We start from the raw sequence: 27,062 nt of genomic DNA, 5'->3' as shown, positions 1-27,062 counted from the left end.
TTGTATGACAAGAGGAGCATTATTGTTGTGAGTTTTACTCAAGTTCAGCTCTAGGAGAGGTTACTCTAAAGACCCAACCCAAATACCAGTCTGGCGGGTGTCTGGCATTCTTGTATCGGCCTGTATTTGCTGTATCTGTCGTGGTGCAAAGTTCATTGCATATAAATAAACAAAATCTCAGGGTGATGCAACAAGTCCATATGAGAAAAAAAAAGATAGGTTAATGTTTGGGTCAAGGCTTGCCTGTTACAATTTAAGCTCCTCACCCAGTATTATTAACCTATGTTCACAGTAAAGAGACAGTTTCATAAACTGATTCTTGATCCCTTGAACTAAAACTTGCAGCCCTCTGCATGCCATCAACAAGATAGCATGTATATGACTAACAGAGTTACCCTTTACTATAATATACTGTAACTTCAGTCTCACTCATCTTTGGAATCTTTGGAATCTTTGGAATTCTCTAGCCCAGAGGACTGTGAAGGTTCAGTCGTTGAGTACATTCAAAAGACAGATCAATAATTTCTAGATATTAAAGATATCAAGGGGTACTAGGATAGTGCGGGCAAAATGTCTTTGAGGTAGAAGATTGGCCATGATCTGGTTGAATGGCAGAGCAGGCTCGAGGTGTCAAATGGTCTACTGCTCCTCCTATTCCTACATTCACTGAGACAAACATCCTTCAAGAGACGTATGAACTAAAAACCAAGAATAGGCAGGCATGGGGGAAAACAGTCAACATAACAAGCAGGATGTTGAACTATATAACAAAAAAAAATTATACAATTCAGGGAAGTAAGGATCAAATGCTATAATTCTGATCATATTGCTCCTTAAATATTGCATCCAGTTCTAGTTAGCAAGAATTGAAGGATACATTGAAGTGTTATAGGCAGTTCAGAAAAGAGATGGATAATTCCCATTGCCGTAAGTTTGAATATTGAGAAAAGATTGAAAAGTTTGGGATTGTCGGCCAGGAAAGGAGGATTGTGAGGTTATCTCGTTGTGGAATGTAGGGCATTTAAGGATATAGAAGTTAACCTGGAACATTACTTTGAATTAAACTGTAAGAGTAGGATAGGGGTCACAGTTCAAACTAGACAAGGTACTTCTAGGACTAGTATAATTGATTCACAAAGAGTAATTGATGTGTAGGATAAATTTAAAGATGGAATAGGGAAGACAATCATTTGAGAAACAACTGGAAACTATCAGTGAAGGATGTTAGGATATCTTTGGATGGGTGAATGAATAAACTGTTCAATAGTTAGTGGCATACTGTGCAAGTCAAGTATTGTGGAACTACTTGCTACATGTTTTCCCCCTCTGTGCAATTAAAGATTAAAGTTCAGTCTTTTGCATCTTTCCCATCTCCCTTTCAAGTGTCTGTTTGAAGAAGGCCATGACACCTTTTCAGGTGCGACATTCCATGTTCTCTCAGGACAGGTCTGTCAGTATAGTCCACATAGGAATTTTCCAGTAAGTGGTCACTTTGCATTAACAGCCATCTTTTGCTCAGTGTCCTTGCTTGTACTTCTTTAAGGTACAGAAGTCTTCCTTAAAAATTTCAATAAGCCTGTAAGTAATTCGGTTACAGGTCTGTAGTTCCCCGTTTACTCTCTCTCTCCCTTCTTAACTAGTGGGGTTACATTTGCTACTTTCTAATCTGCAGGAATCACTCCAGAAACTATTCAATTTTGCAAGATGACAACCAATGCATCCAGTATCTCTGCAGCCACCTCTTTCAACACTCTGGGATGATTGTAGATCATCAGGTCCAAGGGATTTATCAACTTTTAGTCCCGTTAATTTCTCCAGTACTACTTTTACTAATACTAATTTCTTTTAGTTCCTTATTCTCTCTAATCCCTTGATTCTCTCATATTCCTGGGAGGTTTCTATATCTTCCTCCGTGAAGTCCAATGCAAAGTATTTGTCTAGTTTCTTTGCCATTTACTTATTCCCCATTATAAATTCTCCTGTCTTTGCCTGTAGTGGGCCCACTTTTGTCTTTGCTAATCTTTTCCTATTCACATACCTGTAGAAGCTTTTACAGTCTGTTTTTTATGTTTCTCGCTAGTTTACTTCCGTATTCTCTTTCTTTCAGTTTCTTGGTCCTCCTTTGCTGAATTCTAAAATGCTCCCAACCATCAGCCTTGCTGGTTTGTTTTTCTTTTTGACAACTCTACAAGACTCTTCCTCTGATCAAATAGAATTTTTAACTTGTTCCCCATGATTGGATCCACCTCTGTTGCTGGATTTTTGTACCTCCAAGGAATGTAATTTTTTTGTAAACCATGTATTAATTCTTTAAATGCTAGCCATTGTCTGCCTGCTGTCATACCTTTTAATGAAGTTTGTCAATGTATCACAGTCAATTTGCCCCTTGTACCTCGGTAGTTGCCTTAGTTTAGATTTAAGATCCTAGTTTCGGATTGAACTACACCACTTTCAAACTTAATGTAACATTCTATCATATTAGGGTTGCTCTTCCGTCCTTTAAAAGGAGATTATTAATTAGCCCTTCCTCATTACACAATACTAGTTCCAAAATAACCTGTTCTCTAGTTGGTTCCTCAACAAACTGTTCTAGAAAACCATCTTGTATACATTCCAGGAATTTGTCCTCCCCAGCATTAGGTTTGCCCAGTTTATACATTGATTGAAGTCCCTCATTATTGCTGAAAAAAGAGACTTTTTTCGTTGAAGCTTTTCATCTTGCAGTCATCAGGACAATTAACAAGAATATACCAATGTTCGGGGAAACATTATGCTTATACTGTATGAGAAGAGAACAATGCTTGGCAGTTAACTGTCAGTCACCATTCTCTGTGGCAATGCCTCTACCAATCAGAGTCCACTTGCCAACCCATCAGTACTCTCTTCTCATGCAGTATATGTTGTTTCCCCTGACATTGGTATTTTCTTGCAAATTATCCTGATGAGTGCAAGACAAAAAGCTTCAACAAAAAATCTTTTTTTTTTCAGCAGTACTGAAGTTCTGTACCACCAAAATGATTATATGATTACTGTATTATCCTTGTTACATGCACCTCCTAATTTTCTGATTTATACCGTGCCCTACATTGCCAATACTGTTCGTTGGCCTACAAACAACTCCTACCAATGTTTCCTGCCCCTCGATGTTTCTTAGCTCTGCCTAAACTGATTCTACATCTTGATCTTCCAATCAAAGATCCCCTCTCACTAATGTACTGATGTCCTCTTTTATTAGCAGTGCAACGTGTCCATAATGACAATTAGATTGTATCTGTTTAATTCCATTTGTGCCATCAATTCATCTACCTTGTTGCAAATGCTGTGTGTATTCTGATAGAACGCCTTTAATTCTGTCTTTTTATTATTTTCACAACCTCTAGCCTTATCTGCTGGCACACTATTAAGTTTGTACTCTGTCTCTTTCTGCTGCACTCAGATTATCAATTCTCTTATTGCTACCTTGCTCTCTTGTTTTGTCCTTTCTTTTGTATTTATCACATCTGCCTTCACTTGATCCCTCACCCCCTCTATTTAGTTTAAAGCCCCCTCCACCGCCCTACTTAGACGACTTGCCAGAACACTGGTCCCAGCACAGTTCATGTGAAGATCGTCCCAACGATACAGCTCCTGCTTTCCCCAGCACTGGTGTCAGTTCCCCATGAATTGAAACCCAGTTCTTCCAGACCAATCTTTGAGCCAGGCATTTAACTCTCTAATCTTATTTACTCTACTCCAATTCGCTCGTGGATCAGATAATAATCCAGACGTTATTACCGTTGAGGATCTGTGTTTTAATTTAGCCCCTAGCTGCTCATTCTCTCAAGCAGAACCTCTTTCCTAGTCCTACCTATGTTATTGGTACCTGTGTGGACCATAACAACTGGATCCTCTCTGTCCTGCTGCAAGTTCCTCTTCAGCCCAGTGCAGATGTCCTGAACCCTGGCACCGGGCAGGCAACACAGCCATCCGGATTCTCGCTCTCAATTGCAGAGTATTGTGCTAATCCCCCTGCCTATACCGTTCCCTACCACCACTATAAGCACCCCCACAAACTCCTCGCCTCCGCCCACTTGAATGGCTTCCTGTACCATGGTACCACAGTGCCAAGGTCAGTTCGTTCATCCATCCTGCAACCTCAGCTTTCATCCATAAAGGCTGCAAAAACCTCAAATCTAATGGATGATTGCAAGGGCTGAGACTCCTCCACTCCTACATTTTGGGTTCACATATGTACCGCACTCACAGTCGCACCTTTCTGTCTCTGACCATGGATTAAATCAGATCACTCTATCCCAAGCGTCTGCAGCTCGGCCACCAGCTTCATGACTCTGAGCTGCAGTTCTTCCAGCTGTAGGCGTGTTTGCCTTGGATCACGCAGGTGTCTACAAGCACCCACATTCTGCAGCCACCACACATCACCTACTCTGCCATCATTATAGCATTTAATTAGGAAATAATTTTACTGATTAAATTTTAATTAATGTTTCTAATCCTGCCTGTACTTATATTCTTATTATTCAATGAATCATCTTACCCTGATTGAAATTCCCTTATTAAAATAAATAGGAAATACTCACCAGCCAATCTAATAAGCTTTAATATTATTAGTCAACCTTACTACTAATAATAAAACCTTACAATTACAAAAATTACCCAAGTTTTGAAAGATAAATGAGAAAAATACTCAACAATCAATCAGCTACCTATCTTCCTGTGACGTTACACTTCGAATCTTCTCAGAACGTGGTCAGTTTCCCTGGAGCCATGGATTAGATTGGATTGGTCTTTTAGGTACTGCTGTCTGTCTCTGGGGTTCCCTCCCTTCCTGCACTTCTAGACATTTTTTTGCAAAAATATACTTTATTCATAAAATATCTGAAAGAACATTACAAAATATTTCAAAATGGCCATCACCAAAAGTGCAATAATCAAGTTTTCCACATGGATCATGTTGCACCCTGAGGTGCTTCAATACAATTGTGATACATGTAATATTCACTGCACACGTTCAATGTGAGTCATACAGCCTGAGGGGTCAATGCAATTCCCAGCCCTTCGGTGCACTGTGGCTGAAAGGCCTTAGCCAGTGACCTTTCCCCATTGTGCTGGCACTTCTAGATGCTGCAGTCTGTCTCTGGATCCTCCTCTTCTCGTGCTCTTCAAGGTGCTGTTGTCTGTCTCCAGGTCCTCTTATCTTCTGCTCTCCATACCTGTTGACTAACTTCTCCCCTTTAATTTGTCTTGCCTGAGATCCTATACCCTACCTGTCCTTCCCTCAACCTGATCAGTTTAAATAATCTCCTATTGTTGCCCTAATGTTTTTCCCAAGTCTCATTGTCCCTACTTAGTTTAAGTATAACCTGTCTCTCCTGCACTAATTCCCAGTTGTTTATGCAGATGACATTGTTTCTCTCATGCGTGTCTACCAGCTCCTCATTTACCGCCTTGAATTCTTTTGATAAACTCCCTTTCTATCTCAAACACAGTATATATAAGGGCATTACTGTGCATCCACTGTCTTTGAATTTTGAGCCAATTTTCATTTATGTGACTTTTAAGCCCTCCATATTTCTTTTTGTGGCATTTCTTCTTATGTGGGTAATTCAGACGAGAAGTTAAAACGAGGTCTTGTCTGCCCTTGTTACACGTAAAAATCCCATGGTACTGTTTCAAAGAAGAGCAGGAGAGCTCTCCCTGGTTTCCTGGCCAATTTTCATCCCTCAGTTAATATCACTGAAACAGATTATCTGTTATTATCACATTGCTAACCTGATGTTGGTAATTGGCTGCTGCATTTCCTACAATACAACAGTGACTACACTTTAATAAAGTATTGGCTGAAATGTGCTTTGGCATATCCTGAGGCCATGAGAGGTGCTGAATAAAGCTTGTCTGTTTTTACCATTAAGTTAGTATCTGTCCCTTCTGACCTCTCAAGATCTCCTGCTGTAGATGCATGTAGGCAACTAGCATTCTATAAAGGAAAGGTCTTTCATTTATAAGAGCGTCTTCCATAACCTCAGGGCATCCCATCGTGCTTTACACCCAATGGAGTATTTCTGATGTGTTGTCACTAATGCACTGTCGGAAAACATGCTTGGCTGTAACTTCCAGGGCATCTTATTGGGGGGCGTAACCCAAAGATGCGCTTGGGGACACCCCGCCCCTACCGGAAGTTTCCAAGTAAGGTTTGCATAGCAATTGTCCAGAAGCGCAAACTTCCTTTGAAATCGCCAAGTGCTGGGAACCAGCCGAAAGTTCAATTTAAATCGCAAACTTCAGATGGTTTCGACAGGGTTAATGTCAATGGTTACCTGGGGAAAGCTAGAAGAATTAAAACCTCTTCTAACTTCCGGGTAACTATTGTACAGACCTACACCAACATCACACAGGACTCCCCACACCCCAGGGGTCTGCCCCACCCCTAAGGGTCTACAACCCACCCACCCCCCCGATGGGAGCTCCCGAACCATGGGATATCCCCACCCCCACCCCCATGGGGACTCTTTCTGCCCCACCCCACCCCCAGCCACTTCCGACTTCCGCCTTTCACCCGCTCTGCACCCCCCCACCCCCACCACCAATGCCTGAGGTGAACCAACGCACACCAGCGCCCCCCACACCCACCAACTCCAAGGCCCGACCTGAACCGTCCCCCTTCCAGGCCCAACCAGTTTTCCCTCCCCACCCCCCCACCCCAAGGCCTGACCTGAACCCTCCCCCGGCACCACTGTGGCACAATCTGACCTGATCTCTTTCTCCCCACCCCACCCGCCACCCCAATCCAAATCCTACCCACTTACCTTATATATTTGCCTTTACCCTGGCCTGTCAAGGACTTATAAACTTGGCTAGCCTTTAAACTCACCTGGTTTACAGCAGCTCGTGATAATTTATCTCTAGTATCTTGGGTTTGTTCAGCAATTATTCTGTTGTCATGGCAATGCTATTCCTGATTGCACTATTCTCCTTCTCCAACCCCTGAATGTTTCCTCTCCAGCTCTGATATTAGTATCTATCGCTTGGCTCAGATAAATTCCTTGTGAAATCCAAGTCGCCCTCAAAAATCTGTCCACCTCTGTATGTCCCCAACCTTCCATTGCTCTCAAATGTCTTTAAGCTTGCTGATTTAAACCAGTTTTCACACCTTTCCTCCCCTCTTATATCCACCTTGCTCATTTTGTGAATGTATCACAGCAAACACACAATAGGGCTGGATCGTCGCTTCTCTGCTCTTTGTTATTACTTGAGTGGGAAAAATGTTAAAGGGTACAGAGAAAGAGCAAAGGCAAGGTTAAAATCAATAGGTTCAACAAGGGATAAGAACTGACACAGGCACAAGGGACCTGCTGCATTGAACTATGTGATGTTATGATTATATTTTTGTGTTCTCAATTACTGTCTCCATGCTATGCTGGGTGATTAAGTAGCTAGGTGTGAGTTAACTGAAAGATGCCCTCTTCATGCATTGTTTTTTCTTTCATAGGTAGTTCTAGAAAAACTAGAGCATGATTTGAGGGAAGTGAATCAGAACCAGCAAACTCTGAAACAGAACTTTCTGGAACTCACTGAACTCAAACACCTGCTGAAAAAAACTCAGGACTTCTTTGAGGTAACTCTAGCACAAACAATACCCTGAGATACAAAGAGCGTTGGAATGCTGCATTATAATTGTTTCAGTTTACGATATCACCACACATAGTATATGGAGGAATTCTTCATCGAGTCCGTTGAAGCAGTCAAAAGGACAGGACAAAACGTGCCTAAAACTCAAGTTAAAACGTCCACCACGCGCTCACCAGCCAGAACTTTTCCAAATTCTAGGTTCTCCCACTGCTGGGACCAAAACCAGGTCTCAAGCCAGCAGATGGATAGTGGGGCACTGGGAGTAAATTTACTTGTGGCAGACAATTTTTTTTCTTTATGGGATGTGAGCATTGCTGGCAAGGTCAGGATTTGTTACCCATCCCTAGTTGCCCTTGTAAAGGTTATGGTGAGCCATCTTCTTGAACCGCTGCAGTCCCTATGGTGTAGGTACACACACACTGCTGTTAGGAAGGGAGCTGTTAACTGCTGTTAACAGCAATATAATTCCAAGTCAGGATGGTTTGTGGCTTGGAGGGGATCTTGCAGGTGGTGGTGTTCCCAAGCATCTGCTGCCCTTGTCCTTCTAGGTGGTAGAGATGTGGGTTTGGAAGGTGCTGTCTAAAGAGCCTTGGTGAGTTCTGTAGTGCATCATTTAGATGGTATACACTGTTGCCACTGTGTGCCTGTTGAGGGAGTGAATGTTTAAGGTAGTGGATGCAGTGCTAATCAACTGAGCTACTGTTCTGGATGGTGTCGCACTTCTTGAGTCTTGTTGGAGCTGCACTCATCCAGGCAAGTGGACAGCGTTCCATCAAACTCCTGAGTTGTGCCTTGTAGATGGTGGACAGGCTTTGAGGAGACAGGAGGTCAGTTACTCATCATAGGATTCTCAGACCTTGACCTGTTAATGTAGCCACAGTATTTGTATGACTGGCCCAGTTAAGTTTGTGGTCAGTGGTAACCCCAGGATGTTGATGATGGGGTATTCAATGATGGTAATGCCATTAAATGTCAAGGAGCGATAGTTAGATTCTCTCTTGTTGGAGATGGTCGTTGTCCACCACTTATGTGGCGCAAATGTTACTTTCCACTTATAGGCCCAAGCCTGAATGTTGCCCATGCCTTGCTGCAAATGGACATGGACATCTTCAGTATCTGAGTAGTCACAAGTGATGCTGAACATTGTGCAATCATCAGTGAACATCCCCACTTCTGATCGTATGCTGCATGGAAGGTCGTTGATGGAGCAGCTGAAGATGGTTGGGCCTAGGACACTACCCTGAGGAACTCCTGTAGTGATGTCCTGGAACTGAGGTGTTTGCTCTCTAACAACCACAACTATCTTCCTTTGTGCTAGGTATGACTCCAACCTGCAGAGAGTTTTCCCCTTTACTCTAACAGACTTCAGTTTGCTAGGGCTCCTTGATATCACATGTGACCAATCACATGCCGAGGGCAGTCACTCTCACCTCTGGAGCTCAGCTCTTTTGTCCATGTTTGGACCAAGGCTGTAATAAGATCTGATGGCCCAGTCAGAGGGCCGGCAGCCTCAGCAGCACCAGAAACAGAGGTGGCCACTGCTGAGACTGCAGATTGAAGCAACGGGCACCTCCATATTGAGACTCCCTTGGGTGAATAAATATTTTTTTTACTTCACGCCGGCCTGTCTGCCCCGCGACTGGAGGGGTGAATCGTCCAGCTGCAGTATCAGAGCTTTGGGTCTTCTCTGTGGGCCATGGAACAGCCATAAAGGAAAAACCTGCTGGGAGGCCCCCACAGTTTAGTTGGCAGACCTCTCTATGCAGTGGGGGCTTGTCCTGATGTCAGGAAAATGCAGGCGGGGAGTGGAAAGTGACTGTTAATTGACCAATTGAGTGATTTAATTGTCCACCCACCTCTGGTCAGTTGGGTGGCTGTGGCACTGCCATTCCCACCATTTACAATATCTCATAGAGACAGGAAGATTTTGGGCATCTGTCCTGACCCCCTCCCCCACCTTGTGATGAGACCTCCTGCTTCCCAGCCTGTCTCCAGAGGTTTGGTAAAGTCCAGCCCATTGCACCTGTGGAGAAACCCTTACCTACAGAATGCATTGCTGCAACTCAGAGTCTCCTCTGAGAAAACCTCTCAAACCCATGAATCCCACCACACAGAAGGACCACAGCAGCAGGTTTATGGGGTTACCATCACCATCTTCAAGTTTCCCTCCTCGCATCACTCTGACTTGGACATAACGCTTTTCCTTAATTTTTGCTGGTCAAAATCTTACCTAACAGCATTTTTGATGTACCTTCACCATACAGACTGCGGTTCAAGAAGGCAGCTCAGCACCACCTTCCCAAAGGCCTTTGGGGTATGCAATAAATGCTGGCCTTACCAACAATGCCCAAGTCATCAGAACGAATATTAAAAATATAAACCCTTAGCACAGGGATTGGATGACCGGGAAAGATGTACTGCACCCTATTCTTTCCTGTACTCCACTGGAATTCCCTCCCTAAGCCTCTCCACCTCTCTGTCCTCCATTAAGTTCCTCCTTAAAATCTACTTTAACCAAGCTTTTGGTCACCTGACATCTTTCTTATTGGCTTGGTGGAAAGGTTTGTACAGTAATGCTCCCTGTGAAGTGTCTTAGGATGTTTTCCTACCTCAAAGGCATTATATCAATGCAATCTGTTACTTTAATTGTGTCACCAATGTCCCTGGAGCAAATATTTAAAAAAAGAATCATTCCCACACTTGCTGCTATGTGAATTGATAACACCTCTCATTTAAGGGTGCCAAATTTTAGGTTGTGCTTAACTCTGTGAAAACTGATTGCAGTCAACTAGTTATTTGGGGCACAATCTCTCCCTCATCAAGCTCCCCTGACAGAAGCAATGGGGGGAAAAAAGTATTTGCAGTTACACTAAGCAGGCACAATAGACAGAAATTTAGTACTTCTGTATGCAGCAGAACACCATCCATGTTACAGTTACATTGCTAAAATTGTTTGCAATGGCAGAATCATAGATCCACAAGAAGAAACAGTCCCCAGAGACCTAGCTGAACGAAAAGATCTCTCAACCATCCAGTCTTATGTAGGATGTCATGACATTAAAGTGTCGCAGAGAAAAGTACAAGATTTGCCATCCACCAGTCACCAGGCTTTAGTGCTTCAGCAGCAAACCCACACTCCCCGTCTTGAGCATTGTTTCAAGTTCCACTGCAGATGTGAACAGAATTTCTTCTTGACAGACCGAAGCGAATTTAACCGACGATTTCTTCAGTGAAGACACAATGCACCTTCTGGAACTGCAGACTGCGTCCGGGGTGATTGCTTCTGGCAGACTGGGGTAAGTGAAGTGCAACAATGACCTGGCACACTTCAGGAGGCATCGGTTTTGGTTGCACTGCATACTGCAGCCAATTCCAAGGCATTCTAGCCTTTGTGTCCAGTTAACAGATTGTTGTATATACTTGAATTATCACATTGAAAATAAGTATTGGCTTGGGTTATGTAGAAACCTATCGCAATGCTCAACCCTTGAGCCTAAATTAATGAGAAACCCTTAAGTGGAGTTTCTACTTGATTGAGTTCAGTGCAAGGTATCTCCCCATCAGGATGTAGCTCCTTATTTAAACACATGCAACATAGGTTGGTAAGAATCAAAGCATCTGGACCTCCAACTGTGTATCAGAGTACTGCTGGAGTTATAAGAAATAGGAACAGGAGTAGTCCATTCGGCCCCTCGAGCCTGCTCCGCCATTCAATAAGATCATGGCTGATCATCTTGTGTCTCGATTTCCACATTCCTCTCCAACCCCGATAACCTTTGATTCCCTTGCCTAACAAGAATCTACCTGCCTCTGCCTTAAAAATATTCAATAACCCCGCCTCCACCACCTTCTGAGGCAGAGAATTCCAAAGTCGCATAACACTGAGAATTTCTCCTTATCTCTCTCCTAAAAGGGTGCCCCCTAATTTTAAAACAATTCCCCCAGTTCTGGACTCACCCACAAGAGGAAGCATCCTTTTGATGTCCACCTTGTCAAGGTCGTTCAGGATCTTGTATACTTCAATCAAATCACCCCCTCACTCTTCTAAACTCCAGTGGAAACAAGCCCAGAGCGCCCAAACTTTCCTCACAAGACAAACCATCCAGTGAACAGCATGGAGAGCACTGGCTGGTATTGTTAGCAACTCTGAATGCTCCCTGCTGCCAAATGTCCTGCTGTCTCGCTTCTACCATTGATTGTTCGACATGTCACTTCTCACAGCACCCTACTATCTCACAGCCCATTGGAAGCCAACAGGCTCTTTGTTACCTGATTTGATAAATCTTGACTGCCAGTCAAACAGCCACTTTTCCCACCTAATATTTTCATGGCTAAAGAAAAGCTTTTTAAAAAATCACTATTTTTAATGCCCTTTGGTAACCTTCTCCTGGGCTGTGATTGCACTAATACCTAAGAAATTAATCTTTAATTTCTAGAGATTCCAGTCTGACCTTGGAGGGTTGGCAATTCTGCTTCCTGTAATTTGTACACCCTCTATAGCAGATGCAGGAAGCTGATATCTGAACCAGGCAGGCCCATAGAACAGGGCACTGCTGAGATTGACCATCAGCCTGCCTCATTAATGCGATGTGGAGGGATTGGGTCTTTTAATTCCAGATAACCAATACCATTCAGGATTGCATAGGCCTACCTGGGCAAGCAGCAGTTGATTAAATTGCAGCCACTGCCTGGCACAAACTTGGGAGTCCAGAAGCCTTGGCACTTGCCAACCTGAGCCTAAACTGTCTGGACTTTAGTGTGTGAGGAGTGCAGAGAGTACAGAGAATGCAAGCGAATTGTAGGTTGCTGTGAGTGTTTGACGAAGCAAATATAGTCTAACACTCTCAGCAACCTACAGTCTGCTTACATTACTGGGATAATGAGACAGAGTTTAGAAACACTCACCAACATGACTGCAATAAAACATCCCATAAGGAAAAGATTTTAGTTGCCTGCCTGCATATCCTTCCCTTCTGAGCCTCTGTGTAAGAAGTTTTCGAAGTCCATTGCAGTCAGTCCAGAATAGAAATTCACAACATTCTCTCCTCCTGCTGCTTGGGACAGTGATGACCATGCATGTGCCCTGCTTCACATTGACCCCACAAAGATGGCAGTGGTTAACTCTGGCCTTTCATCAGTTTACAACTGCGCATGCAGGGCATTGGCAGTAAAAGTAGCCTTTTAATTAACACAAAGTAGAGGATGTTCCAAACTACTATGCTGCTCAATGCTTATGTGCTTATTACCTGGTCATTATCACATTGTTTCTGGGAGTTTGCAATGCACAAATTGGCTTCTGCTTTTCCGACAGTAATTATGGTTCAAAGAAGGGCTTCTTAACTGAAGAGCACTTGGATACATCATGAGATCATTACTGACTCATACTTTTTCTGACTGACCGGCTTTCTCTCTCTCCTCCCCATGTCTGGCTTTCTCTCCATCCCCCCCCCCACTCCCCTGTGTCTGGCGTCCCCCCGCCCTCTCTGTGTCTGTCTTTGCCCTCCACCCTCTGTCTGTGTCTGCCACCCCCCCCGTGTCTGTCTGTCTTTGCCCCCCCTCTGTCTGTCTGTCTTTGCCCCCCCTCTGTCTGTCTGTCTTTGCCCCCCCTCTGTCTGTCTGTCTTTGCCCCCCCTCTGTCTGTCTGTCTTTGCCCCCCCTCTGTCTGTCTGTCTTTGCCCCCCCTCTGTCTGTCTGTCTTTGCCCCCCCTCTGTCTGTCTGTCTTTGCCCCCCCTCTGTCTGTCTGTCTTTGCCCCCCCTCTGTCTGTCTGTCTTTGCCCCCCCTCTGTCTGTCTGTCTTTGCCCCCCCTCTGTCTGTCTGTCTTTGCCCCCCCTCTGTCTGTCTGTCTTTGCCCCCCCTCTGTCTGTCTGTCTTTGCCCCCCCTCTGTCTGTCTGTCTTTGCCCCCCCTCTGTCTGTCTGTCTTTGCCCCCCCTCTGTCTGTCTGTCTTTGCCCCCCCTCTGTCTGTCTGTCTTTGCCCCCCCTCTGTCTGTCTGTCTTTGCCCCCCCTCTGTCTGTCTGTCTTTGCCCCCCCTCTGTCTGTCTGTCTTTGCCCCCCCTCTGTCTGTCTGTCTTTGCCCCCCCTCTGTCTGTCTGTCTTTGCCCCCCCTCTGTCTGTCTGTCTTTGCCCCCCCTCTGTCTGTCTGTCTTTGCCCCCCCCTCTGTCTGTCTGTCTTTGCCCCCCCTCTGTCTGTCTGTCTTTGCCCCCCCTCTGTCTGTCTGTCTGTCTTTGCCCCCCCTCTGTCTGTCTGTCTTTGCCCCCCCTCTGTCTGTCTGTCTGTCTTTGCCCCCCCTCTGTCTGTCTGTCTGTCTTTGCCCCCCCTCTGTCTGTCTGTCTGTCTTTGCCCCCCCTCTGTCTGTCTGTCTGTCTTTGCCCCCCCTCTGTCTGTCTGTCTGTCTTTGCCCCCCCTCTGTCTGTCTGTCTGTCTTTGCCCCCCCTCTGTCTGTCTGTCTGTCTTTGCCCCCCCTCTGTCTGTCTGTCTGTCTTTGCCCCCCCTCTGTCTGTCTGTCTGTCTTTGCCCCCCGTCTGTCTGTCTGTCTGTCTTTGCCCCCCCTCTGTCTGTCTGTCTGTCTGCCTTTGCCCCCCCTCTGTCTGTCTGTCTGTCTGCCTTTGCCCCCCCTCTGTCTGTCTGTCTTTGCCCCCCCTCTGTCTGTCTGTCTGTCTGTCTTTGCCCCCCCTCTGTCTGTCTGTCTGTCTGTCTTTGCCCCCCCTCTGTCTGTCTGTCTGTCTGTCTTTGCCCCCCCTCTGTCTGTCTGTCTGTCTGTCTTTGCCCCCCCTCTGTCTGTCTGTCTGTCTGTCTTTGCCCCCCCTCTGTCTGTCTGTCTGTCTGTCTTTGCCCCCCCCTCTGTCTGTCTGTCTGTCTGTCTTTGCCCCCCCTCTGTCTGTCTGTCTGTCTGTCTTTGCCCCCCCTCTGTCTGTCTGTCTGTCTGTCTTTGCCCCCCCTCTGTCTGTCTGTCTGTCTGTCTGTCTTTGCCCCCCCTCTGTCTGTCTGTCTGTCTGTCTTTGCCCCCCCTCTGTCTGTCTGTCTGTCTTTGCCCCCCCTCTGTCTGTCTGTCTGTCTTTGCCCCCCCCTCTGTCTGTCTGTCTGTCTGTCTTTGCCCCCCCTCTGTCTGTCTGTCTGTCTGTCTGTCTTTGCCCCCCCCTCTGTCTGTCTGTCTGTCTTTGCCCCCCCTCTGTCTGTCTGTCTGTCTGTCTGTCTTTGCCCCCCCTCTGTCTGTCTGTCTGTCTGTCTGTCTGTCTGTCTGTCTGTCTTTGCCCCCCCTCTGTCTGTCTGTCTGTCTGTCTGTCTGTCTGTCTGTCTGTCTGTCTGTCCCGTCTGTCTGTCCCGTCTGTCTTTGCCGTCTGTCTTTGCCGTCTGTCTTTGCCGTCTGTCTTTGCCGTCTGTCTGTCTGTCTGTCTGTCTGTCTGTCTGTCTGTCTGTCTGTCTGTCTGTCTGTCTGTCTGTCTGTCTGTCTGTCTGTCTGTCTTTGCCCCCTGTCTGTCTGTCTGTCTGTCTGTCTGTCTGTCTGTCTGTCTGTCTGTCTGTCTGTCTGTCTGTCTGTCTGTCTGTCTGTCTGTCTGTCTTTGCCGTCTGTCTGTCTTTGCCGTCTGTCTGTCTTTGCCGTCTGTCTGTCTTTGCCGTCTGTCTGTCTGTCTTTGCCCCCTGTCTGTCTGTCTTTGCCCCCTGTCTGTCTGTCTTTGCCCCCTGTCTGTCTGTCTTTGCCCCCTGTCTGTCTGTCTTTGCCCCCTGTCTGTCTGTCTTTGCCCCCTGTCTGTCTGTCTTTGCCCCCTGTCTGTCTGTCTTTGCCCCCTGTCTGTCTGTCTTTGCCCCCTGTCTGTCTGTCTTTGCCCCCTGTCTGTCTGTCTTTGCCCCCCCTCTGTCTGTCTGTCTGTCTGTCTTTGCCCCCCCCTCTGTCTGTCTGTCTGTCTGTCTTTGCCCCCCCTCTGTCTGTCTGTCTGTCTGTCTTTGCCCCCCCTCTGTCTGTCTGTCTGTCTGTCTTTGCCCCCCCTCTGTCTGTCTGTCTGTCTGTCTTTGCCCCCCCTCTGTCTGTCTGTCTGTCTGTCTTTGCCCCCCCTCTGTCTGTCTGTCTGTCTTTGCCCCCCCCTCTGTCTGTCTGTCTGTCTGTCTTTGCCCCCCCTCTGTCTGTCTGTCTGTCTGTCTGTCTTTGCCCCCCCCTCTGTCTGTCTGTCTGTCTTTGCCCCCCCTCTGTCTGTCTGTCTGTCTGTCTGTCTTTGCCCCCCCTCTGTCTGTCTGTCTGTCTGTCTGTCTGTCTGTCTGTCTGTCTGTCTGTCTGTCTGTCTGTCTGTCTGTCTGTCTGTCTGTCTGTCTGTCTTTGCCCCCCCTCTGTCTGTCTGTCTGTCTGTCTGTCTTTGCCGTCTGTCTTTGCCGTCTGTCTGTCTGTCTGTCTGTCTGTCTGTCTGTCTGTCTGTCTGTCTTTGCCCCCTGTCTGTCTGTCTGTCTGTCTGTCTGTCTGTGTCTGTCTGTCTGTCTGTCTGTCTGTCTGTCTGTCTGTCTGTCTGTCTGTCTGTCTGTCTGTCTGTCTGTCTGTCTGTCTGTCTGTCTTTGCCCCCTGTCTGTCTGTCTTTGCCCCCTGTCTGTCTGTCTTTGCCCCCTGTCTGTCTGTCTTTGCCCCCTGTCTGTCTGTCTTTGCCCCCTGTCTGTCTGTCTTTGCCCCCTGTCTGTCTGTCTTTGCCCCCTGTCTGTCTTTGCCCCCCCTCTGTCTGTCTGTCTGTCTTTGCCCCCCCTCTGTCTGTCTGTCTGTCTTTGCCCCCCCTCTGTCTGTCTGTCTGTCTGTCTTTGCCCCCCCTCTGTCTGTCTGTCTGTCTGTCTTTGCCCCCCCTCTGTCTGTCTGTCTGTCTGTCTGTCTTTGCCCCCCCTCTGTCTGTCTGTCTGTCTGTCTGTCTTTGCCCCCCCTCTGTCTGTCTGTCTGTCTGTCTTTGCCCCCCCTCTGTCTGTCTGTCTGTCTGTCTTTGCCCCCCCTCTGTCTGTCTGTCTGTCTGTCTTTGCCCCCCCTCTGTCTGTCTGTCTGTCTGTCTTTGCCGTCTGTCTGTCTGTCTGTCTGTCTGTCTTTGCCGTCTGTCTGTCTGTCTGTCTGTCTGTCTGTCTGTCTGTCTGTCTGCCTGTCTGTCTGTCTTTGCCCCCCCTCTGTCTGTCTGTCTGTCTGTCTGTCTTTGCCGTCTGTCTGTCTGTCTGTCTGTCTGTCTGTCTGTCTGTCTGTCTGTCTGTCTGTCTGTCTGTCTTTGCCCCCCCTCTGTCTGTCTGTCTGTCTGTCTGTCTGTCTGTCTGTCTTTGCCCCCCCCTCTGTCTGTCTGTCTGTCTGTCTGTCTTTGCCCCCCCTCTGTCTGTCTGTCTGTCTTTGCCCCCCCTCTGTCTGTCTGTCTGTCTGTCTTTGCCCCCCCTCTGTCTGTCTGTCTGTCTTTGCCCCCCCTCTGTCTGTCTGTCTGTCTGTCTTTGCCCCCCCTCTGTCTGTCTGTCTGTCTGTCTGTCTTTTCCCCCCCTCTGTCTGTCTGTCTGTCTGTCTGTCTGTCTGTCTGTCTGTCTGTCTGTCTGTCTGTCTGTCTGTCTGTCTGTCTGTCTGTCTGTCTTTGCCGTCTGTCTGTCTGTCTGTCTGTCTTTGCCGTCTGTCTGTCTGTCTGTCTGTCTGTCTTTGCCGTCTGTCTGTCTGTCTGTCTTTGCCGTCTGTCTGTCTGTCTGTCTGTCTTTGCCGTCTGTCTGTCTGTCTGTCTGTCTGTCTTTGCCGTCTGTCTGTCTGTCTTTGCCCTCTGTCTGTCTGTCTGTCTGTCTGTCTGTCTGTCTGTCTGTCTGTCTGTCTGTCTGTCTGTCTGTCTGTCTGTCTGTCTTTGCCCCCCCTCTGTCTGTCTGTCTGTCTGTCTGTCTGTCTGTCTGTCTGTCTGTCTGTCTGTCTGTCTGTCTGTCTTTGCCCCCCCTCTGTCTGTCTGTCTGTCTTTGCCCCCCCTCTGTCTGTCTGTCTGTCTGTCTTTGCCCCCCCTCTGTCTGTCTGTCTGTCTTTGCCCCCCCTCTCTCTGTCTGTCTGTCTGTCTTTGCCGTCTGTCTGTCTGTCTGTCTGTCTGTCTGTCTGTCTGTCTGTCTGTCTGTCTGTCTGTCTGTCTGTCTGTCTGTCTGTCTGTCTGTCTTTGCCCCCCCTCTGTCTGTCTGTCTGTCTGTCTTTGCCCCCCCTCTGTCTGTCTGTCTGTCTTTTCCCCCCCTCTGTCTGTCTGTCTGTCTGTCTGTCTGTCTTTGCCCTCTGTCTGTCTGTCTGTCTGTCTGTCTGTCTGTCTGTCTGTCTGTCTGTCTGTCTGTCTGTCTGTCTGTCTGTCTGTCTTTGCCGTCTGTCTGTCTGTCTGTCTTTGCCGTCTGTCTGTCTGTCTGTCTGTCTGTCTGTCTGTCTGTCTGTCTGTCTGTCTGTCTGTCTGTCTGTCTGTCTGTCTGTCTGTCTGTCTTTGCCCCCCCTCTGTCTGTCTGTCTGTCTGTCTGTCTGTCTGTCTGTCTGTCTGTCTGTCTGTCTTTGCCCCCCCTCTGTCTGTCTTTGCCCCCCCTCTGTCTGTCTTTGCCCCCCCTCTGTCTGTCTTTGCCCCCCCTCTGTCTGTCTTTGCCCCCCCTCTGTCTGTCTTTGCCCCCCCTCTGTCTGTCTTTGCCCCCCCTCTGTCTGTCTTTGCCCCCCCTCTGTCTGTCTTTGCCCCCCCTCTGTCTGTCTTTGCCCCCCCTCTGTCTGTCTTTGCCCCCCCTCTGTCTGTCTTTGCCCCCCCTCTGTCTGTCTTTGCCCCCCCTCTGTCTGTCTTTGCCCCCCCTCTGTCTGTCTTTGCCCCCCCTCTGTCTGTCTTTGCCCCCCCTCTGTCTGTCTTTGCCCCCCCTCTGTCTGTCTTTGCCCCCCCTCTGTCTGTCTTTGCCCCCCCCTCTGTCTGTCTTTGCCCCCCCTCTGTCTGTCTTTGCCCCCCCTCTGTCTGTCTGTCTGTCGGTCCTTCTTTCCCACCCCTCCCCTGGTCCATCTCTTTCTCCCCCCTCCTGACACCCCGGTCCCCAGAACATACCTTATGGACCCTAATGTTGGGGTCACATTCAGTTACCCAGCAATGATTTCCCCTGAATTGGCTAATGAGTGACCAGATGCCATGTTCACCGTCCAGTTAACGATGATGGGTGGGCTCTGAAACTGGAGGGCCAGCAGGAAGAATGAGCCAGAGCCTACTATTGCAGGTAAGGGAGAGGGAGGGTGCCTCTTGCCCTCTCAGTAACTTTAAAAACATTGTAATAAACAATGGCCACCAGACCTCCATTGTTAGGGGAAACCTGTGGCCTGAGCTCTAGCCAAGTGGGCGGGGCTGTTCTCAAAGGCATCCTGGAGCGCTGGCCCCTTAGTCTGCCACCAGGCAGCTGCCTTGCTCCCAATACCCTGGGGGTCCCACAGGGCACTTGGGAAATTCCAGTCAACCTCTGATAAATAATTTCATTTGGCATTTAAATTTTCTTAAGCTATCCACTGCTTTAGGGTGGGCAGCCGTTCCATACCTGATCTGGTCGATGGCAAAATGGCCCAGGGGCGGGATGGTGCTGACAAACAGATATGCCGGCCGGTGACACAATATTAAGGGGAGCTGGTGGTGTCTTGGTAAAGTCGCTGGACTAGTAATCCAGAGGTCCGGGCTCATGCTCTAGGGACATGGGTTTCAGTCCCAGCATGGCAGCTGGTGGAATTTGAATTCAATTAATAAACCTGGAATGTAAAGCTAGTCTCAGTAATGGTGAAATGATCATTGATTGTTATTTAAAAACCCATCTTGTTCATTAATATCCTTTAGGAAGGAAATCTGCCATCCTTATCTGTTCTGGCCTACACGTGATTCCAGACCCACAGCAATGTGGTTGACCCTTAACTGCCCTCTGAAATGATCTAGCAAGGTCAGTTCAAGGGCAATTAGGGATGGCCAGTGACATCCGCATCGCATGAAAGAATAAAGAAAAAAAATTACAGACCTGCTCACCTCGGTTCCTGACCATATCGGGGCAAAAGTCCTGCCCCATGTCCTACCATAATCCTTGAACTTGAATAACTGAGCAGGAACACAGTTAACATATTGTGCATATCTAAAAGTACGGTCCCACTCAATAGTTTAAAGACTCCCCAAGGCCCTCATAGATCATTTTCTGGTGACTGATTGATTGTTTCAGGTTTATAGCTGGTGTGATTCGGAGAGAGAGAATGGCTGCCTTTGAACGCTTACTCTGGAGAGCTTGCAGAGGAAATGTCTACATGAAGCAGTCTGAGATGGAAGTTCCCTTGGAAGATCCAAACACTGTAAGGAATTCTCAAATTAACTCAAGAATGGTAATTTCTGAATAATTCTAATGTCAAGGTCAAATGAAAGAACCGGAAGTTAGAAATCTGAAAAGAGAGAAAACACAGCAGAAAAGTTAACTATCTGGTTGCAGATTCATCATCAGAAAATTTGCTCCTTCCTTCATTGTGTATTTGTTTCCTCAACACTATTTAACAATAACTTGCAATATCCTTACCACTATTTACCCCTGGATCAATATCGCTAACTTATCTGCTCATTGTCTCCTTGCTGCTTTGGGATCTTGCTGCACACAAATTCGCTTCCTCCCTTATTGTGGGATTACTCTGGAAATGCGAGAGTGTTTTTCGGCTACATGTTAAATCATGTACTGCTGCCAATTGTCTCACCAGCCACCCTACCCCTAACCATCAGACTCCCCTGAGGCCCTTGTAGATCTTATTGTCCCTTCAGGACCATCAAGCCTGGGGCTATGGTTGGCTCTGCAACAAAAGGATTTTTTTGTCATGGTCCTGCCACTGGACTCATTAAGCATTGGCAGCACTGGGGTTGGGCCCTGGTTCAAGTGCGACCCAATTTCTAAGCCAGAGTCTTTAACCTAAATACTGAGTTAATGTTTTAGGTAGAGTGTTTTAAGATTGACCAGGAGGAGATTCCTTAAATGGAAGTGACAAAAACAAACAGGGGAGGAAGAAGCAGAAGATACCGGTCAAAAGTGCGGGGACGTCCTGGGAAAGAGGAAAGGTCTTTGAAACATCAACCGGTCTTTGCTGTTTCAGATGTTGACTGACATGCAATGTTCTTTCTCAAGTTTTTTACATGAAGGATTTTTATCTTTCTACAGCTGTATTGCCGTTAGTCTGGCGTGAAGTAGACTTAAGATAAAATGAGTGCAGTGAAGCTGTCCCCTTTATGTCTGCTCCACTCAGTTGGTAGCACACTCCTATCTGAGTGTTCAAGACCAGCTCCAGGCAGTAAGCACCCAATCCAGGCTGACACTTCAGTGCAGTAATGAAACTCTTTTGAGTTATCAACAGTCACAGATTGCAACTCTTTTGAGTACAATCACAGTTCTTGGTTTCCGGGAGTGGGACATGAACCCACAACCCTCTGATTCAAAGGCGAGGGTGCTATGAACTGAGCCACAGCTGACACCTCTGTGCAGTAATGAAGGCGTGCTCCATTGCAGGGGGAACTTGCCTTCAAATTCTGAAGATCACATGGCTTTAATTGAAGAATAGGGAGTACCTCAGTTCCCTAGACAATGGCCTTCCCTTCACCAACTCCACCAAACTAAAAAAATAACTGATTATTCATCATGATGCTATTAAGACCTTGGCTACCTTTCTTGAGACACAGCCAATGGTAAGTGCTGAGTTGTTTAAATCCCAGAGGGAAACTTGAGACAACTGCCGCAACTACTTTTTTTCAATTTGTATGTTTCAAGATGCAGACTTTGAATTCAGTAGTAATAAGACCACTGAGCCTTATAGGTTTTTACAAAATTAAACATTTATTAATCAGAGAAATGACTTTAAGCACATACATGTCTACAAATTACCACTATAATAACTTCTAAATCCCCTAATTAATCTCATTCCCAGTTACACCTCCATTAAAACACACAGATTTTAAAAGACCCAGGCAAAGAAAACATGATACCCTGAACAATCCAATTGAAAGTGCGTTTCCTTAACTTCAGTTCGTTGTAGACAGTAGCTTCAGGCTTAGATGCTGAAGGCGTTTCACACTGGTTAGGTATTAAAATGCCTACCCTTACACACAGCCTTCTCTCCTTTGTACATATTAAACATTCCCATTGTTTCACTGTCTTTGGACTTTAGCTCCCTAATCATATAAAAAATAATGGTACCAATTTTACCAGTAATCTTTGGGAAAAATAAACAGTTTCTGATCTTCAACTGGCTAGGTGACACATTTCACCCCTCCTTTGAGAACAATCTGGTCTGGTTTATTTAAAAATGCAAATGTCCTTTTATACCTTACATTCTAAACTTCCCCCATGCTTACCTACTTAACATTTCAAATCTAGTTTATCTCCTAACCCATCAAAGCCTTCAGACCAGCTGTCTTTAATCCAATTAAGACTCTCTCACTCACTCATTCATACAGACACACATACATATAGACAGTGTTAGTACTATTTTCCAATAAATTCCAATAACATTAAACCTTCCTGACACCTTGAAAACCAACACAAACAATGACTGCACTTCAAATAATTGCATGTGAAACACCTGGAGATGTTGCTGAGAAACATGATAAAGTGCTGCATAAATTCTAGACTACCTTGCTGTCTATTTGACAGATTATGATGTTTTCCAGCTCGTGGAGGTACAGAAGAATGTGTTCATCATCTTCTTTCAAGGGGAACAGCTGAGACACAAAGTGAAGAAGATTTGTGATGGGTGAGATGATCACTTCAATGTAGTGGGTATAATGATGTGCCAGCACTTTCCAGGCCTCTCATTTTTTAAGTTGAGAAGCCTAAGGTAAAGTGCCAAGGCTCATAAATGGGCCTTCTGATTTTCAAATGTTTTCTTTCCTTGAAATTGGGTCAAAAGAATTGGAGTTGCTGGTAAATGTGTCACTGACCAGAAATCATGCTGAAGCTGTATCATGGCTTTGTCACCTGCTCACGGAGCTCAATTCTAGTTGCTGCACTGCAGAAGAGAGCAAAGACTGCCAGATTGAATGAAATGTTACTACCCATATATCTTTGCTGGTTAACAATCTGAAATGTTAACACCATTCACCAACACACTCAACAATCTGGCAATCCAATGAGCTGCTGGTCATGAATGCAATGCCTCGTACTTCCAGTGATTTATCATGGAAACCACCAACTCAGTAAACTCGTGGTCAGTTCACTCCAGAAATAGGAAGGAGGTTAATTCTCGAGGAATTGAAAGGTCCAGACCTTCCTGGTACTCGAGCATGTTCGTCGGAGGTGGCTCAAAATGTGGTGCCCCAACCCGTTGGCACCAGTGCAACCCAATAGTGTTCATCACCTTAGTGTAGAAGTAAAATGAGCAGTGGCAACCTGAGAATGTGAGTCCCTGCTTGAGTTTGCCTGTCTTTTAGATATTAAGAAAAATGAGTGGTCACAAGTTTCCAAAAGGTACTGCACAACTATGTAGTTCCATAGATGCAATATTATATGTCAGATAGAAAATAATGGAGTGCCAGCTAATGTTATGTGACAGCCCTAAACCAAACACTTGGCCACCCTCTTCCATTTCCAAAAGATTAAGGACAATGTATGACCAATATTTCCTAGAAGCCATTCATTGAGTGGCGATGAAAAAAATTATGTGGCCCCATTTCAGAACAGTGTGGAGGCAAGTTTTAATATTGTTTATAGAGATACCGGTGAGCACTTTTTGGTGTGAAGTTTCCAGCTATCACATGCTAAGCTATCACTTGCCAAAGAGGCAGAGGCAGATGACTGGTTGCTACAGACCAATTCAATTGCTTCTGAGATGCACCTCCACCTCTTGGTGAGACAAAACTAGAAATGGAACCAGTTCAATTTTGCCTCATTGACAGCTTTATGCTTCATTGCACATGGCTCCCAGGTGTGAGAAATGCAAACGTTTTTGCTGTTGAAACTTTGTAGGTAGATAAACCCTTATCTCCCCTCTTATACACTAATTCCAGAGTCTGTCCTGAACCTGTTAAAGCTCACAACTCTGTATTCTTTCATAACATAAGAAATAGAAACAGGAGTAGACCATTCAGCCCTTGAGCCTGCTCCGCCATTCAATAAGATCATGGCTGATCATCTTGTGTTTTGACTTCCACGTTCTCATCTAACCCCGATAACCTTAGATTTCTGTTAGGCAAGGGAATCATTCTACCTCTGCCTTAAAAATATTCAATAACCCCACCTCCACCACCTTCTGAGGCAGAGAGTTCCAAAGTCGCAAAACCCTCAGAAAAAAAATTCTCCTCATCTCTGTCCCAAAAGGGCAACCTCTAATTTTAAAACAGTGTCCTCTAGTTCCGTACTCGCCCACAAGAGGAAACATCCTTTCAACGTCCACCTTGTCAAGGCCGTTCAGGATCTTGTATACTTCAATCAAATCACCCCTCACTCTTCTAAACTCCAGTGGAAACAAGCCCAGTCGGTCCAACCTTTCCTCATAAGACAACCCACTCATTCCAGGTATCAATCTAGTAAACAACCTTTGAACCACCTCCAATGCATTTAGAGTCATACAGTCATAGAATCATAGAGGTCTACAGCACAGAAAAAGGCCCTTCGGCTCATCGAGTCTGAACTGGTCAAACAAGTACCTAACTATTCTAATCCCATTTTCCAGCACTAGGCCCATAGCCTTGTATGCCATGGCATCGCAAGTGCACATCCAAATGCTTCTTAGATGTTATGAGGGTTTCTGCCTCTACCACCCTTTCAGGCAGTGAGTTCCAGATTCCCACCACCCTCTGGGTGAAAAAAATTCTTCCTCATACCCTCTAAACCTCCCATCCCTTACCTTAAATCTATGCCCCTGGCTATTGATCCCTCCACCAAGGGGAAAAGTTCCTTCTTGTCTACCCTATCTATGCCCCTCATAATTTTATATACCTCAATCATGTCCCCCCTCAATCTCCTCTGCTCCAGAGAAGATAACCTCAGTCTATCCAATCTCTCCTCATACCTAAAACTCTCCAGCCCAGGCAACATCCTGGTAAATCTCCTCTGCACTCTCTCTAGTGCAATCACATCCTTCCTATAATGCGGATTCCAGAACTGCACGCAATACTCTAGCTGTGGCCTAACCAGTGTTTTAAACAGTTCCAGCATAACCTCCCTGCTTTTATATTCTACGCCTCGGCTCAGAAAGGCAAGTATCCCATATGCCTTCCTAACCACCTTATCTATCTGTCCCACTACCTTATTGGACCAGTGGACATGCACACCAAGGTCCCTCTGATCCTCGGTACTTCCCAGGGTCCTACCATTCATCGTGCATTCCCGTGCCTTGTTTGTCCTGCCCAAGTGCATCACCTCACACTTAATTCCATGGATTAAATTCCATTTGCCACTGATCAGCCCATCTGACCAGCCCGTCTATATCCTCCTGTAATCTAAGGCTATCCTCCTCACTATTTACCACCCTGCCAATTTTCATGCCATCCGCGAACTTACTGCATTCAAGTCTAAATCGTTTATATATACCACATACAGCAAGGGACCCAACACCGATCCCTGTGGAACCCCATTGGACACAGGCATCCAAATACAAAACACCCCTTGACCATCACCCTCTGCTTCCTGCCACTCAGCCAATCCTGGATCCAAATTGCCTTGGATCCCATGGGCTCTTACCTTTGTTATCAGTCTCCCATGTGGGACCTTATCAAAACCTTGCTGAAGTCCAAGTAGACTACGTCAAATGCATTGCCCTCATCTACACACCTGGTCACCTCTTCGGAAAATTCAATCAAATTGGTCAGACACGACCTCTCCGTAACAAAAACCATGCTGACTGTCCTTGATTAATCCCTGCCTCTCCAAATGTAGATTAATTCTGTCCCTCCAGAATTGCTTCCAATAGTTTCCTCACCACTGAGGTTAGACTGACTGGCCTGTAGTTCCCTGGTTTATCCCTTCCTCCCTTCTTGAATAACGGTACCACATTGGTTGTCCTCTGGCACCTCTCCTGTGGCCAGAGAAGTATTGAAAATTATTGCCAGCACCCCTGCTATCTCCTCCCTTGCCTCACTCAACATCCTGGGATACATTTCATCCAGGCCTGGAGATTTATCTACTTTTAAGCCTGCCGGACCACTTAGAACCTCCTCCCTTTCTATGCTAATTTCTTTAATTATATCACAGTCCTTCTGCCTGATTTCCATACCCATGTTGTCTCTCTCACTTGTGAACATCGACACAAAGTATTCATTTAGAACCCTACCTAAGTCTTCCAGCTCCACACACACATTACCGCTATGGTCCTTAATGGACCCTACTCTTTCCCTAGTTATCCTCTTACTCTTAATGTACTTGCAAAATAACATTGGCAGGTTAAAATAAAGGAAAATCCAATGTTTTTTCATGCTCCCTTTTTACTCTCCTAATTTCCTTTTTTAAGTTTTCCCCCCCCATCCTATACATTCTATACTCCTCTAGGGCTTCCACTGTTTTGAGCCCTCGATATCTGCCATAAGCCTTCCTCTTTCTCTTTATCCAATCCTGTATATCCCTCAACATCCAGCGTTCCTGGATTTGTTGGTCCCACCCTTTGTCTTTACTGGAATATATCGGCCCTGTACTCTCCCTATTTCTTTCTTGAATGAGTCCCACTGCTCTGACGCAGATTTACCTAAAAGTAGCTGCTCCCAGTCCACTCTGGCCAAATTATATCTGATCTTATTAAAATTGGCCTTCCCCCAATTTAGAACTCTGATTTCTGGCTCATCCTTGTCCTTTTCCATGACAACCTTGATTTATGATCATTATCTGCAAAATGCTCCCCCATTGATACCTCTACCACTTGTCCGGCTTCATTCCCTAAAATTAAGACCAGGGCCGCCCCCTCTCTTGTAGGACCTTCTATGTACTGGCTTAAAAAGCTCTCCTGGATGCATTTTATGAATTCAGCTCCCTCTAAACCTATGACTAACCCAGTTAATGTTGGGGAAGTTGAAATCCCCCTACTATTACTACCTATTATTTTTACATTTCTCTGAAATTTTCCTACACATCTGCTCTTCTATTTCTCCCTGAATGTTTGGGGGCCTATAGTACACTCCCAGCAATGTGATTGCTCCTTTTTTGTTTTTAAGTTCTACCCGTAAGACTTCATTTGAGGAACCTTCTAAGATGTCATCCCTCCTTACTGCTGTAATTGATTCTTTGATCAATATTGCGATACCCCCTCTTTTACCTCCTTTCCTGTCTCGCCTGAAGACCCTATATCCTGGAATATTGAGCTGCCAATCCTTCCCCCCCCCACCTCAACCATGTCTCTGTGACAGCAATGACATCATACTTCCATGTGTTAATTTGTGCCCTCAACTCATCTGCCTTATTTGTCAGACTCCTTGCATTAAAATAAATACCATCCAACCTTGCCAAACTCCCTTGTGCCTTAACTGGCCTATAATTTCTATGCCTTCCAGACTCACTTGCTC

The 27,062-nt window shown here is 46.1% G+C and overlaps 1 protein-coding gene across 1 annotated transcript in view; it reads left to right on the top strand.

Annotated features, from left to right (window-relative positions):
* LOC144696784 (V-type proton ATPase 116 kDa subunit a 4-like) overlaps nucleotides 1–27,062 on the top strand; it is a 116,122-nt gene that overhangs the window by 39,346 nt on the left and 49,714 nt on the right. Inside the window, exons 5-8 of the mRNA XM_078568514.1 lie at nucleotides 7,487–7,612; nucleotides 10,825–10,922; nucleotides 19,771–19,897; nucleotides 22,245–22,327. Of these exons, the coding sequence (XP_078424640.1) occupies nucleotides 7,487–7,612; nucleotides 10,825–10,922; nucleotides 19,771–19,897; nucleotides 22,245–22,327 (434 nt within the window). The remainder of the gene's footprint in view (nucleotides 1–7,486; nucleotides 7,613–10,824; nucleotides 10,923–19,770; nucleotides 19,898–22,244; nucleotides 22,328–27,062) is intronic.

The sequence above is a fragment of the Cetorhinus maximus genome, chromosome 22 (genome assembly GCF_964194155.1).
Source record: "Cetorhinus maximus chromosome 22, sCetMax3.hap1.1, whole genome shotgun sequence".
Classification (NCBI taxonomy): Eukaryota; Metazoa; Chordata; class Chondrichthyes; order Lamniformes; family Cetorhinidae; genus Cetorhinus; species Cetorhinus maximus.
Note: the sequence above shows the minus strand (reverse complement) of the source record. Positions and strands in the feature narration are given on the sequence as shown.